Below are 13292 nucleotides of genomic sequence, written 5' to 3'. Positions count from 1 at the left end.
TTTATTCAGCTTTCAGATGATGCATAAATCTCAATTTCACAAAATTGACTCTTATGACTGGTTTTGTGGTCACATATATATAATTTTATTAGGTAATATTAGGCCATAACTATGTGATATAAAGTTTGTACTGATATTGTTAAACATTGCTACTACTATACCTCTAATTATAAAAGTATTATTTTGATAAATTGAGCAGCCCCATTTATTTACTTTAATGTTAAATTAGATTTCATTCATTAACTCCTGCACTACAGTCTGATCGGGATTATTAATAATAATAATAATAATACTAATAATGACCAGTGAGCTCGGCCATGTGTTCCTGCGGGATGCCCATGACCCCGTGGCAGGCCTGGATCTGTTGGGCCACCAGCGGTTTGGTGGGAGCCATGAAGACGATCTTGCTGGAGGGGAACCAGCGGTAGAAGTTGTACATGAGCACCGAGGCGATGAAGGTCTTGCCCAGGCCGGTGGGGAGGCAGACCAGCGTGTTCTGCAGCAGCGCCGCCTCCGAGATCCGCAGCTGGTACTCGCGGAGCGGGTAATTAACGGGGTAGATCCAGACGCGGCCCGCCGAGGGGTCAAAGCCCAGCTCCGGAGCGGCCTGCAGCGAGCGCTCGGCCTCGTACACAGCCACCAGCATCACATCATCATCCTCCTCATCTTCATCAGGAGCCGCTGCGGGATCTGGGGTATTACAGAGAGCAGGTTATGGGACTCATCCGGGGATGTTTAAGGGCAAGCAAGCAGATAAACTCAGTTAGGGCTGGGTGGTATATCGAGTTTGTACGAAATATAGATATTTTCTTTATAAGCAATTCGATATGAGGCAATACCGTTTATATGGATATACAGTAGTTTGATACGAGCCCATCTGAAAATATAGCGGAGGACACAGACTGAGCTGCTACGGAGAAAGTGCATAAACTAGTTTGCTCTAAATAGGGTTGGGTACCGTGTAACCGGTATGTACTAGAACCGAATCAGCAACAAAATCTGTGAAGACTCAAACGTAAATGTTTTCTGCAATCATACACTTTAGGTGCAGTAAAAAGCACATTTTTTCTTAGGTTGTACCCTACTGTTAAACGTTTTAGCCACTTGTGCAAAACTGCTGTCAAATATAATATCATCAATATATTTTCTTTATCAATTAACTTGAGCTGTGAGCATCCTCTGCGTTTAAAGCAGCTTTAGCCACTTGAGCAGCTTCTCAGCGAGGTTTCCCTCAGTTTGTTCTGTTTCTTCACGGTTTCTGCAGGTGTGTGTGAGAATGTGTGTGTGTGTGAGAGTGCGTGTGTGTGTGTGTGTGTGTGAGTGAGTGAGTGTGTGTGTGTGAGAGGGCGAGTTAGCCGTGGTTTCTGCAGTACACACCTGGTCTGGCGCTGGTTTTGCTCGGGTCTCTGCGGCCCCAGGACTGGAATAACGTTCTCTGATGGGCGCTCATTGTAGAATCACCTCATCTTCATCTTCGGTGGATATTAACTCACAGACGCGACTAAATCCTGTCTGAGCGAGCATACCGCGACGACATCAGACGCGCTGAAGCGCTGTGTGGTTATTAACGCTCATAACCGAAACATAAGCGGCTTTTAATATCCCAAACAAACGTAAACACAGCAGAGAGCGCGAAACGGCGGCTCGAATGTGGCGCGTACGGCTGACGTCACCATGCGTCAACGAGCGTGCGCATGCGCAGACGGGGAAAGCGTGTTCAGACGTCCACGTTCCAATCAATAATTAATATATAAAGAACTGATCATTTATTTTTAATCATTAAGCTCATCATGTGTAAAAAATAATAATAATGTGAAAACACCGGCAAAAGCCTACGCATTAAATTACCTTAAATCAGAAAGTGTATTATTCTGACACATAAACAAACCATGAAGATCTAACAAGAAAACTAATGAAGATCATCAGTGCAGAACGATCACACAACACGTGTTTACAGAAATAAGACACTTTATTATATAGATAAATCTCTGTCTCTGGGATAATGTAATGTGAAATCTCATCAAGGCTGTTCTGGAGCGACTGGCACTAAACTGAGAGCTAGATCTGGACACGAGCTCGCCTGTGTTCTTCTGATTCACTCAAACACACCCAGAGCCTCCGGGTCCAAATGATGATTTTACTCTTTTGTTTTTAAAAACCCAACAATAAATTCAGTCATGCAAATAATCTAGGACAGGTCGCACTTAAAACAGGCCATAATGAAGTCAATATAATATGAAGTCAATAAAATATATATATATATATACCGTACAGCAGCGACACACAGCATCCGTACAGCTAATACTGCACTATTATACAGTACAAAAGTCTGGTGTAAATCTGCACTCAAACACACTCACACTCATTCACTCACTCACTCACTCACTCACTCACTCACACACACACACACACACACTCACTCACTCACTCACTCACTCACTCACACACACACACTCACACACTCACTCACTCTCATTCACTCTCACACACACACACACACACTCACTCTCACTCACTCTCACTCACTCACTCACTCACACACACACACACACACACACACACACACTCAATATTTAATACAAATATAATTAAAAAGGAAGTAAACACTGTAACCAACAGAGCACTCAGTATTCTGGGAAGTTTGTGTGCATTAATCATATTTTTTCAAATAAAGCCAAGGTAACACTCATTTTACACACAGCACACAGTGGAAATGACATGAATATGGAAGCGGGTAAATGCTTAAAGCGCAGCATAATCTAAAATCACGAGTTTAAAGTTAGTCTCCAGTGAAGCTGAACTCTCCTCCTGTCCGCATTCACACGGACCGACCGTCACGCAGAGAACACGCGATCATGCAGGTCACACATACACACTTCACGAGATCTCAACTAGATTCAACTAAGTTTGCAAGGTTTTTGAAATTAGTTGTTTATTAGACATTCAAAGATTTGTTTAAATGATATAAATGCGTATTTGCTGAATGCTGACGGCAAACATGAAAGTATTATAATGTTTGCCTTTCTATTACTAATAATATAAAAGCAATCGTTATAATACTTTTTGTACATAACTTATATATTTTAATTCCTTTGTTTAACCGTTCTATCTGATTATTAGACAGACTTCTATCCATATTAGACGGAACTGTTAACGACGACAGCGAACAAGAATGTGAGCGGTGTGTGTTCAGGTGCTGCTGTTCTCAAATCCCGCCTCGAACGCATCGGCCAAACAGGAAAACTTATCAGCTGATGCCGATATTTAAAAAATTCCAACGGGAGAACCTTCTGCTCCACCAGCTGCGGTCTGCGCGGGTACAGCTCCGTCACCAGCTCTGAGAAACAACACAAACATCACGCTTTCAGCTCCACACATGCTTATTACTGGGGTCTGGTGAAGAGACATTCAAGAGCTTTTTAAGACCAAGAAAAGAAACTGAAAATGAAATATTTAAATACAAATAACAAAAAGGAATGACAGAACATATGAAGTCTTGTTTTCTGAGAAATTGATCAAATGAAGTCAGTTCATGATTAAAATATAAACACATGCTGTATCTGTCAGTGGGGTAGGGCTGCATGATTTGGGGGGGGGGGCGATCTAATTTTCTAAATCTAAATTTCTAATTTGTCTGGTAAAAATTTTAATAAAAAAAAAAAAAGATTGTTGTGCTTGTTTGTAGAGCTGCACAATTTGTGCTTAGACATCAACATGAATAATAATAATTATAAAAGATTTTTAAAAAGTCAATTACAAGATAAAAAAATTTATATAATAATAATTTGTATATTTTAATAATTTTACAATAATAATAATAATAATACTGCAGGGTGAACTGTTAACATGCAGGAGGCCTATAACTATAACTCATTAAAAAGGTCTAAGGTTTTATTATAAAATAATATTTTATTATGATAAAAATATGTGAAAGTATTTTCTTGTCAGAAGGTGTGCACACTACGCATATATTTAATTCAAAATCACAGCCTTTGCCATTTCATAATCACACTAAAGCCGAATCTTGATTTGAGTTTTATTTCGATTAATTGCACAGCCCTAAAGAAAACTCAACTTCATTCAAAGGGAAAACATGTTTTCATTCCCCACTGACAGATATTTGTTCTTTTTTAATCATAAACTCGCTTCATTTTGTTAAATTTCTTAGAAAACAAGACTTGTACCTTCAGTTTACATCTCCAGTAAATGTATCTTGATGAACGGATGTTTAGATATTTGTACCGGAAAGCAAGAGAGAAATACTGAGGAAGAGATTTAGTTTTGCAGTGATGCAACATTTAATGCCATGACTTTATTCATTTCAGACTTTCTGCTCTGATTTAAGAGTTTTTAAGGCTTTATTTTGTGGAAGGGTGAATAAAGACCAGCAGAAGGCCTGGTCTGGACTGACCTGCGACTCTCTCGATGAGGTCCAGCTTGGCTTTCCCGCTCAGATACTGGGCTTTGGAGCAGAAGGGCTGCAGCAGGAGGCTGTTGTCTGAAACACAGAGTCAGAGTCAAACGCACTGAAGATCAGCTCAAATCAGTCAAAGCCAACTCAACGCACCGATGTTGTGCATCAGAGCCTGAACGGCTCCCAGCGCCGCCGTGGAGATGCTGCTGTTCTTGGAGTTGAGGTGATTGTCCACGACGGCGGGGATCAGGATGTTGAGCACTGGAGCCAGACTGTCTCTGAGCAGAGCGATGATGGGCTGAAGAGCCTCCAGAGCCCGCAGGTTCACCTTACTGTTGGACTCCTGCAGACGCACCTTCAGATCATCAAACACCTGCGGCAGACCAGCAGCGTCAGCAACATCAGCAACATTTATATATATATTTTTTTATAAATAATTTGTACAAGTACAGTATAAATTATTAGTTATTAATTGAAACAAGCTGAAAATCAGTGAAAGTTGATTTGACTGGAAGGTTTTATTGAGTGCCCTGAATCAGGGATCTGTGGTGTCTGACAGGTTTAATTACCGGGAACAGGCTGCCGATGACCAGAGCCGGGTTCTCCTCGCAGTCGCACACCAGCTGATCGATGGCCTTGATTCTCTCCCTGAAGTCTTTGGAGTTGAGCAGCGTCTTCATCTGTTTGACGTACTCGCTCCGGTCCGCCAGGCTGTGCACGGCCGCTTTACTCACCGCCTGCCCACAATCCCTGCTGCCGCTCAGAGGCTCACGTGTGAGGGACGAGGTGCGCACCAGCCCACTACCTGGGAGAGAGCGCCTGCCCCGCGCCGACGGAGCATCCTGAGGCATCTCCCCCAAACCCTGACACACACACACAGGGGAGTTTAACACTGAACACTGGTAGACACACCAGACACGCCCATGTACACACCCACTGACACGCCCACAACCAGACACACCCATGTACACCCACTGACACGTCCACAACCACACCAGACACGCCCATGTACACCCCCACTGACACGCCCACAATCACACCAGACACGCCCACAATCACACCAGACACGCCCATGTACACCCACTGACACGCTTCAACATTAGAACATTTCAACACAGAAATAAATTACTGTTTAACAGATATTCACATAGAAAACAGCTAGCTTAAGTTGCAATAATATTTCACTATTTTTAATCAAATAAATGCAGCTTTTTTCAAAAACGTGAAAAAAAATCATACGGACACCAATATTTTGAGCAGTAGTGTACACATGCAGGAAAACGGCTAGCTGTGTTTGTGAGGGTTTGTGCACACCTTGGTTTTGAGCGTGAAGACGGCGTCTCTGATGGTCGGCAGGTCTTTAGCAGAGATGCACTTCTCCAACATTTTATCAAAGTCACGGTGAGAGGACAAAAACAGCAGCATGCGTCGACCAAAGTACCTGAGAGAGACACAGCAATGAAAGCGTGAAGCGCTGAGGCGAGAGTGTGTCAGGCTGCGTGACCTCTGACCCCTGCGCCGCTCACCTGGCCTCCTGAGACGAGTCCTGCACCAGCTTACAGACGGCTGGTAGGATGCGGTCGGTCAGATCTTTAGCTCCAGACAGCAGACGAGCGGCTCCGACCCGCTCCACCAGACCGCTGAGATGCAGAGCCGCACACTTGCGCACTACTGAGTTCAGATGCCTGTGAACGAAACACATTACAGAATAACATCTCTAACCCTCTATATCAAACTACAGTCAGAAAAATATAACTATTTGTGATGGAACAGTCAATGTTTGCATGTGTGTTTTTGTTGAGTAACCCCTAGTGAAAGATATATATACAAAATGTATTTGAAATACATTTATTTCATGCTAAGCATACTACAAATACATTTAAATATTTATGTACTTAATAAAGACAGCATGGAATTGTACTTGTAGTATACTAAACTGGTATACTTAAAGTCTGCTAAATTGGAACAACTAATTTTGTGCTTAATGCACTTTAATTGTGCAGAAGTAGCGCTGTAGTACAATTAAAGATATGCTTAGTATATTTTATTGTGCTAAAGTGGAACTATTGCAAGTATACTTTAGGCACACATTAAATATTTTGCATTTAAAGACTGCTATTATTCAAAGATCATTGGATCCTCATCAATACCAGTATTGGTATTATACCAGTAAGTCTCCAGCGATATGTTTGTAAATATGTTAATAGATTTGAACTACACTTAGTATGAAATAGGCCTCAATGTATTTTAAATATAGTTCTTTTTTTTTACTAGGGCCATATTTGATCATCTGGCTTTTATGGCTCATATAGTCTGATAGAGTGAGAATATGAGGAAAAAACAGCTCAGTTTTATTCAGAGACTCTAACTGAGCAAAAATATGAATTTGCTACAGATGCTGATATTTCTATGATGAAATTGAAGTTGGATGCTTGTACGATTACACTTAAAGAGCTTTGACTGGATAAAACACTCTAAACTCTCAATCAGAGACAGAAGACGTGCAGCAGAGTTTGATGGCTTCGAGGTGTGTGTGTGATCATGTGACGCAGGTGATCTCTGACCCGAGTCCTCCGGCGAGCAGCGCGCTCATGCTGCGTGTGAGAGTGCAGTGCTGCACCATGCTCTCCAGCGCTCGCTCCACGTCTTGTCTGATGAAGGCGTTGCATTCTCCGGCTTTCTGCAGCAGAGCTCTGACCGTCCCATCCAGCTCCTGATCCATTCCCTTCTGCAGCACCGCGAACATCTCTCCCAGCGTCACCACAGCCACACGAGACACGCCGGAGCGCAGGTTACGAACCTTCATCAGAGAGAGACACACCAGATGACGCATGCTCAGAATAATCACACTACTGCCTTCTGTAGAGCTGCTTTACAGCTGAAACTAGTTCCATCTTTGATACATTTTGCAACATTAACTATGTTTCCATCCACCTATTTTTATGCACATTTTGGAATATTGCATAAAAAAAACCTTGGATGGAAACGCCAAGATGCACATACATTCTAAAAATGCACATTAAAAAACGTGAGTATGATAAACGTTTTATCCGATAAGAAAAAATGTGCATAAACTACGATGAAGACACTGAATAAATTCCTCCGTGCGCATCTAAAAAGTCATGTGACGGGATAACTCGACTAGCAGCGGACCAATCTCGGTCACAGCATCTGAAATATTGTTCTGAAAAGCCTGAGTAAAGTCTGTCGTCAAAGTATTTCTGTATAATTGTCTTAAACGACTGCGTTCCCAAACAGCAGCATCCGCCTCTGAAAGCTGAAAAGGGATGCACGATATTATCGGACCGATATCGGCTGATAATGGCTTTAACTGTAAATATCGGCATCGGCCCGATATGAAAAATTATGCCGATATATCTTGCCGATAAGAGGAATACATTAACTCACATGTGCTCAGGGTGTGCTAGCGATTAGATCATGTCAACAGTGTGGCTCATTCTTGAAGCAAAGATTTGTCTGAATGATGATTAGATTGACGGTTTGGATCGCTGCATTTATTCTGTGAAAGCACTTACAGATAAACAGTAATAGCACGTGCAGTGGGTCCAAATGCCCGCTCAGTAAGGAGTTTTAATCTGTAGGGGGCGCTGTTGGCCTACTTCTAATTAAATTAAATAAAGCAGTAATTGATGTCATAAAATAATGAGTATGTTTTGATTTAAAGGTCAGAAGCTATAGCTTACATGAATAAAAAAATAAATCACAAACATGAAACTTGTAAATTAAATAATTTTATACTGATTTATTCATTAACGTGTAATATGTTTTATTTTTTAAACAAATCATAAGCTCTAAAAGATTTTCAGAATTTGTACAACTCTTTTGCTTTAGACCATCTACTAATGTTAAATCTTAAAATAAAACGTTAGGGTTAACCTTGCATCTTTCTGGGGGGGAAAATGCAGCGATTGATATATAGTTTATTTATAACTATTTTCAATGTACTGTCAAAAAACCTTCATTATTGTTTATTTAATTCTAACAAATAAGTTCTTGTTAAAAACTAACCAAAATTGAAAATATTTCGCTTAGACAGGAGAGACTTGGTGTTGTTTCCAAACGAAAGGAAATATATCGGTTATTCACAAACATGAAACTTGTAAATTAAATAATTTTATACTGATTTATTCATTAACGTGTAATATGTTTTATTTTTTAAACAAATCATAAGCTCTAAAAGATTTTCAGAATTTGTACAACTCTTTTGCTTTAGACCATCTACTAATGTTAAATCTTAAAATAAAACGTTAGGGTTAACCTTGCATCTTTCTGGGGGGGAAAATGCAGCGATTGATATATAGTTTATTTATAACTATTTTCAATGTACTGTCAAAAAACCTTCATTATTGTTTATTTAATTCTAACAAATAAGTTCTTGTTAAAAACTAACCAAAATTGAAAATATTTCGCTTAGACAGGAGAGACTTGGTGTTGTTTCCAAACAAAAGGAAATATATCGGTTATCGGCCAAAATGAGTTAAAAAATATCGGTATATCGGATATCTGAAATAATCCAATATCGTATATTTATCATATATGAAAGTTATTATATTCAGTGGCTTCTCCTACTTTTCTTAGCGATATTTAGTGCCAGTTTATCAGGAAGTGACAATTTTGCTTTATACGCAAATGTCTTATGCGAAATTCGAGTTTTGTGCAGAAGTTTAATTCGAATCTTTGGATGGAAACATAGCTATTAACATTAGGGCTGGCAAAATGGCTGAAAAACTACATTTGAATTTTGTACTTAAATATTATCAATATTCAAATTATATTCGAATTTAAAAGGTATAATTTCAGTTAGGTGGAAAAAAGCTTTTGGCTTCTCTCCTGAGGACACAAGAGGGCGCATCGAGCAAAGTATTACTAATGCACTTATTAAGTAATAAAATAACATGACTGTCTTTGAAAAAAAAAAGTGCATAGTGTTTAAAAGAATGTTTATAAGTTGCTTAAACAAATAGAACCAAAACACATTTTATATTTAAAAACATGAGATGCAGTGGGACGGGAAAAACCACCATAAAGTCTCGAGACGTGTATTTTTAAAAGTTGAACTTACATTCATTTTAAGTGGCTTTCTAAAAATGCGGCTCTCTTGTGCGAGACAGATTTGGATTTTTATTTTGAATTCGAATTTGAATTTTTATTGGACCGCCCTCCTGTGTGATCTGTGTTGATCTGTGTTGTATAAAGTGCTATAGAAATAAATGTGACTGGTCTTGAAATGATTTGTGAGCGTGAGCTGCAGTAGAGACTGACCTCCTGAATGAGAGCGAGACACACGTCATGAATCCTGCTCATGAGCACGTCAGGATGATACTGAGCCAAACTACGCAGGAAGTTCATCCCCTCGATCTTCTTCTCCCTTCATGAACAGAATATATTTACGCTAACGACTTTACAAGAGGATCTGTCGAGCTCTATTTGTGTGTGATGATGAACGAGCACACCTGTGTCGATGCTAAACACAGACTCACCAGTCGTCTGCGGCGATCAGTCTGAAGCTTTGCGTTAGCGCCAGCTCCGGTTTAGAGAACGGCCGCAGGTCTGCCTGATCCTGACCCTCTTTCTTCAGACTCCCAGTAATCAACTCATCTGATGGACAGACATGAACAACTTTATTATGATCACACACGCCGAGACAAACCTCAGCGACAGACTGATTATATCTGACATGACATTTATGAAGTCTGTAGAAGCTTTTATCCACGGTAAACATGTTATAAGTGTGATCCCTGGGAACTGAAGCCATGACCTTGTTGAGATAGATCTACAATTTACTGACTCAAGCTAAGGTCACAATTTTGCAGGGGGAAAAAAAGTCAATTTGTGAATAGTGTAATGATATATGAAGCACGGTCACTTTCAAATCAAGCAGCTTTCTGTGGGTCAATGCACTAAGTGAAATTCATTTAAAGCATTCTTGCTGAATAAATACATTAATTATTTTTTTTAAATCTTACTGACCCCAAACTTTTGAACAGTGATGTAAAGTCTGAAGTAGATTTGAGTAAGTGTTTGTGTGATTTTATTGCTCGCTGCACATACAGTGTGTGACGTGTATATTTTCTCTCTCACTGGAGCTGTGTGACGCAGGTGGTCTGATCCGGTTCAGACTAGACACCCGTCTCAGTCGTGGCGCTGCATTCCTATTGGGCAGGCTGGTCGGGGGGGCGGGCTGATGGGCGGGGCTTAGATATTTCACTGGATTCTGCGATCCAGTCGGGCAGGAGGGAGATTCATCAGAGAGCGACTCGCATCCGTTCAGACTCACGTCTGAAAACAAACCAGAAACGGTGAGCACATAGAGACGACAGATGAGCGATGGCCGTCACTGCTGTTGACCTCTCACCTTTCACATCGTTGATGAGCATGCGGTGTCTCACTGGGTCCTGAGCGGGGGGCGTGTCCTGCTGATGCATCTTGTCGCTCGCACACTTGGAGAGTCTGACTCTCTCCTGTAACGCACACAGATCACGTGACTCAGGATCACAGCGGAGGCTCGATTTAAAGGGATCAAGACATGAGAAACCAAATTTCCCTTGATCTTTTGACACAGAAGAGGTCTTTGTATGCTTAATACATCCTGCAAGTTTCATAGCTTAAAACGTCCTCCTCATTATAAACAAAGCATTTATTTAATTAAGCTCCAGAAGCGGCTCGTTTGGATCTGAGGTGCAAGGTGACATCACAGGGCACTAACATTTGCATAAACTCCGCCTCCAGAGCGGCACATCGACATAGGCCCCGCCCACTGGCGTTCAGTCGCTAACGGCTTGAGCAGCTGAATGCGAGCGTCGCGTCAAAAGCAAATAGAAACTACAATCACTGCGCTATCTTGTCTGCACTGGATACAGTAAACAGATGCGGTTCTCTTTCTGACAGTCCAGCGCTCGAGTCTGTCGTCAGGACTAATGCAGTGAAATGCAGTCTTTGTTCAGATATCAGAAGGAGCCCAGTGTGGGAACAAGTGGACAGTTTATTTTAATGGCGTCTCGGATCGTGTCGGAGGATTTTGTTTTGTAAACGAGGCACAGTGTCAGGGAGAGTCACAAAGAAACATGTGTTGAGAGATGAAGCGGTGCTAGATCTGGCTGCAGCTGCATCACAAACCATAAGTACATGATTTCCCAATGCTTTGTCTGGAAATGACAAAAAATGATCATGTTGTCAAAACGCATGCAATAGTGAGGGGGTGTTGATACTGTCTCCTAAGAAATGAGGTTAGCCAATCACAACAGCGGCTGATTACGGAGAAGCCTTAAAGGACACGCCACTTAAAACAGCCTGTTTCTGAGATAGTTTCAGAATGAGGGTTGAAAATAATAATTTTTCCACATATTTATTTGTTTTTTTGTGTGCAAAAAACTTTAATGAAGGGCACCTATTATGTCCCTTTTTACAAGACGTAATATTGGTCTTGGGTGTCCCCAGAATGTGTCTGAATTTTCAGCTCAAAATACCCCAAAGATCATTTATTATAAGAGCTGGAAAATGCAATTTTTTGGGGTGTGTCTAAAAAAAGAGCTGTTTTGGTGTGTGTCACTTTAAATGCAAAAGAGCTGCATATTCCCGCCCCGTCTCCAGAAGAGGGCGTCACGTATACATCTCTCTGCTTTGCATACATATACCTAATAAACAGCTGGTAGAAGCAACATGACTGAGAGCGAGAGAACCGGTGTTGAGCTGTACATATGGAAAGCCAAACGCACTGAAAGTGAGACGAAACAGCGCGATGTTACAGAGCAAGAAGATGGGAGTGAGCATCTTTTAACTTGAGCGCCGTGTTTTTAGAAAGCCGTTTCATGCATGAGACACTGCAAGAGACGCGAGCGCAACCATGTTTACACAGAAAACACAATGGAAAAGCAGCGCAATCGAATAAAAAAACCTGTAAAGAACTACTACTGTATGCCTGATAATTCAAGCTGCTGTTGTTTTTACAGAACATTTATAGTTACATTAATAGTCTACTGGTGTTATACCTTCATTCATTCTGAATTTGAATTACCTTGACGTTTGAGATTTTTTAAAAGCATTTTCCTCGTATTATTTCTGAACTTATAATATGTATAAGACAAGTTTGTACCGGATGTAGTTGTAGTTCATGCGTCTTTTCTGCAAAGATATATTTAACAAGTGATTTGTTTAACATTTACATCATGTGTGCTGCACTTGGAATAGAATTTTCTTTAACTAGAGGGTTAATAAAGAAAAAGTTACTTGAAAGAAACCATGTCATGACCCCTTTAACACCGTCAACCTGTATGAGACACACCTGAGTGACCGGCAGCTCCTCTGGTTCAGGACTGGCGTCAGACTCGACGAGTGCGCTGGTGAAGCCGCTTTTACCGGCCGAGTCACACTGCTCGGGAGAAGACGCCACACTGAGACGACTGGGCAGAACAACCGAACCGAACACTCCTGCAGACATGAGGGAAGAAGCCGAGCGAGGATGAGAGCGGCTGTGCTTTAGATCAGCTGACAGTAAAACAGCAGTGAACTGACCTCGTCCGATCACACCCTCTGACATGTCACGACTGCACGACACGCGCTGCTGAGATCCTGAGAGAAACACCAGACATTATTACATCAAAAACTACTCAACGGGACTCTCAGACATCCTCAAACAATTTATACACTACTGATAAAAGACTGGAATAATTAAGATCTTTCTGTTTGTGAAAGAAGTCTCTTCTGCTCACCAAGATGCATTTATTTGATCAAAAATGCAGTAGAAACCGTGAAATATTATTACAAAGTAAAACTGCTGCTTTCTATGTAAATACAGTATATAGTTAAACGTAATCGAACCGTGATACACAACCATTCAAAAATCTGGGATAAGTAAAAT

The 13292-nt window shown here is 40.9% G+C and overlaps 2 protein-coding genes across 2 annotated transcripts in view; both read right to left on the bottom strand.

Moving 5' to 3' along the window:
* Window positions 1-1641, bottom strand: part of fancm (FA complementation group M) — a 53252-nt gene extending 51611 nt beyond the window's left edge. The window contains exons 1-2 of the mRNA XM_016254457.1: window positions 1378-1641; window positions 304-690 (exon numbers count right to left, since the gene is read on the bottom strand). Of these exons, the coding sequence (XP_016109943.1) occupies window positions 304-690; window positions 1378-1450 (460 nt within the window). The 5' untranslated portion in view covers window positions 1451-1641. The remainder of the gene's footprint in view (window positions 1-303; window positions 691-1377) is intronic.
* Window positions 1642-1849: 208 nt separating this feature from the next.
* togaram1 (TOG array regulator of axonemal microtubules 1) overlaps window positions 1850-13292 on the bottom strand; it is a 21045-nt gene continuing 9602 nt past the window's right edge. Inside the window, exons 9-22 of the mRNA XM_016254456.1 lie at window positions 12947-13003; window positions 12717-12862; window positions 10791-10896; window positions 10517-10714; window positions 9916-10033; window positions 9698-9803; window positions 6979-7214; window positions 5941-6099; window positions 5729-5855; window positions 4984-5277; window positions 4568-4787; window positions 4412-4498; window positions 3280-3337; window positions 1850-1871 (exon numbers count right to left, since the gene is read on the bottom strand). Coding sequence (XP_016109942.1) covers window positions 1850-1871; window positions 3280-3337; window positions 4412-4498; window positions 4568-4787; window positions 4984-5277; window positions 5729-5855; window positions 5941-6099; window positions 6979-7214; window positions 9698-9803; window positions 9916-10033; window positions 10517-10714; window positions 10791-10896; window positions 12717-12862; window positions 12947-13003 — 1934 coding nt within the window. The remainder of the gene's footprint in view (window positions 1872-3279; window positions 3338-4411; window positions 4499-4567; window positions 4788-4983; window positions 5278-5728; window positions 5856-5940; window positions 6100-6978; window positions 7215-9697; window positions 9804-9915; window positions 10034-10516; window positions 10715-10790; window positions 10897-12716; window positions 12863-12946; window positions 13004-13292) is intronic.

The sequence above is a fragment of the Sinocyclocheilus grahami genome, unplaced genomic scaffold (assembly GCF_001515645.1).
Source record: "Sinocyclocheilus grahami isolate Dianchi unplaced genomic scaffold, SAMN03320097.WGS_v1.1 scaffold1250.1, whole genome shotgun sequence".
In the NCBI taxonomy this organism is placed as follows: domain Eukaryota; kingdom Metazoa; phylum Chordata; class Actinopteri; order Cypriniformes; family Cyprinidae; genus Sinocyclocheilus; species Sinocyclocheilus grahami.
This window is presented reverse-complemented; position numbering and strand designations above follow the sequence as displayed.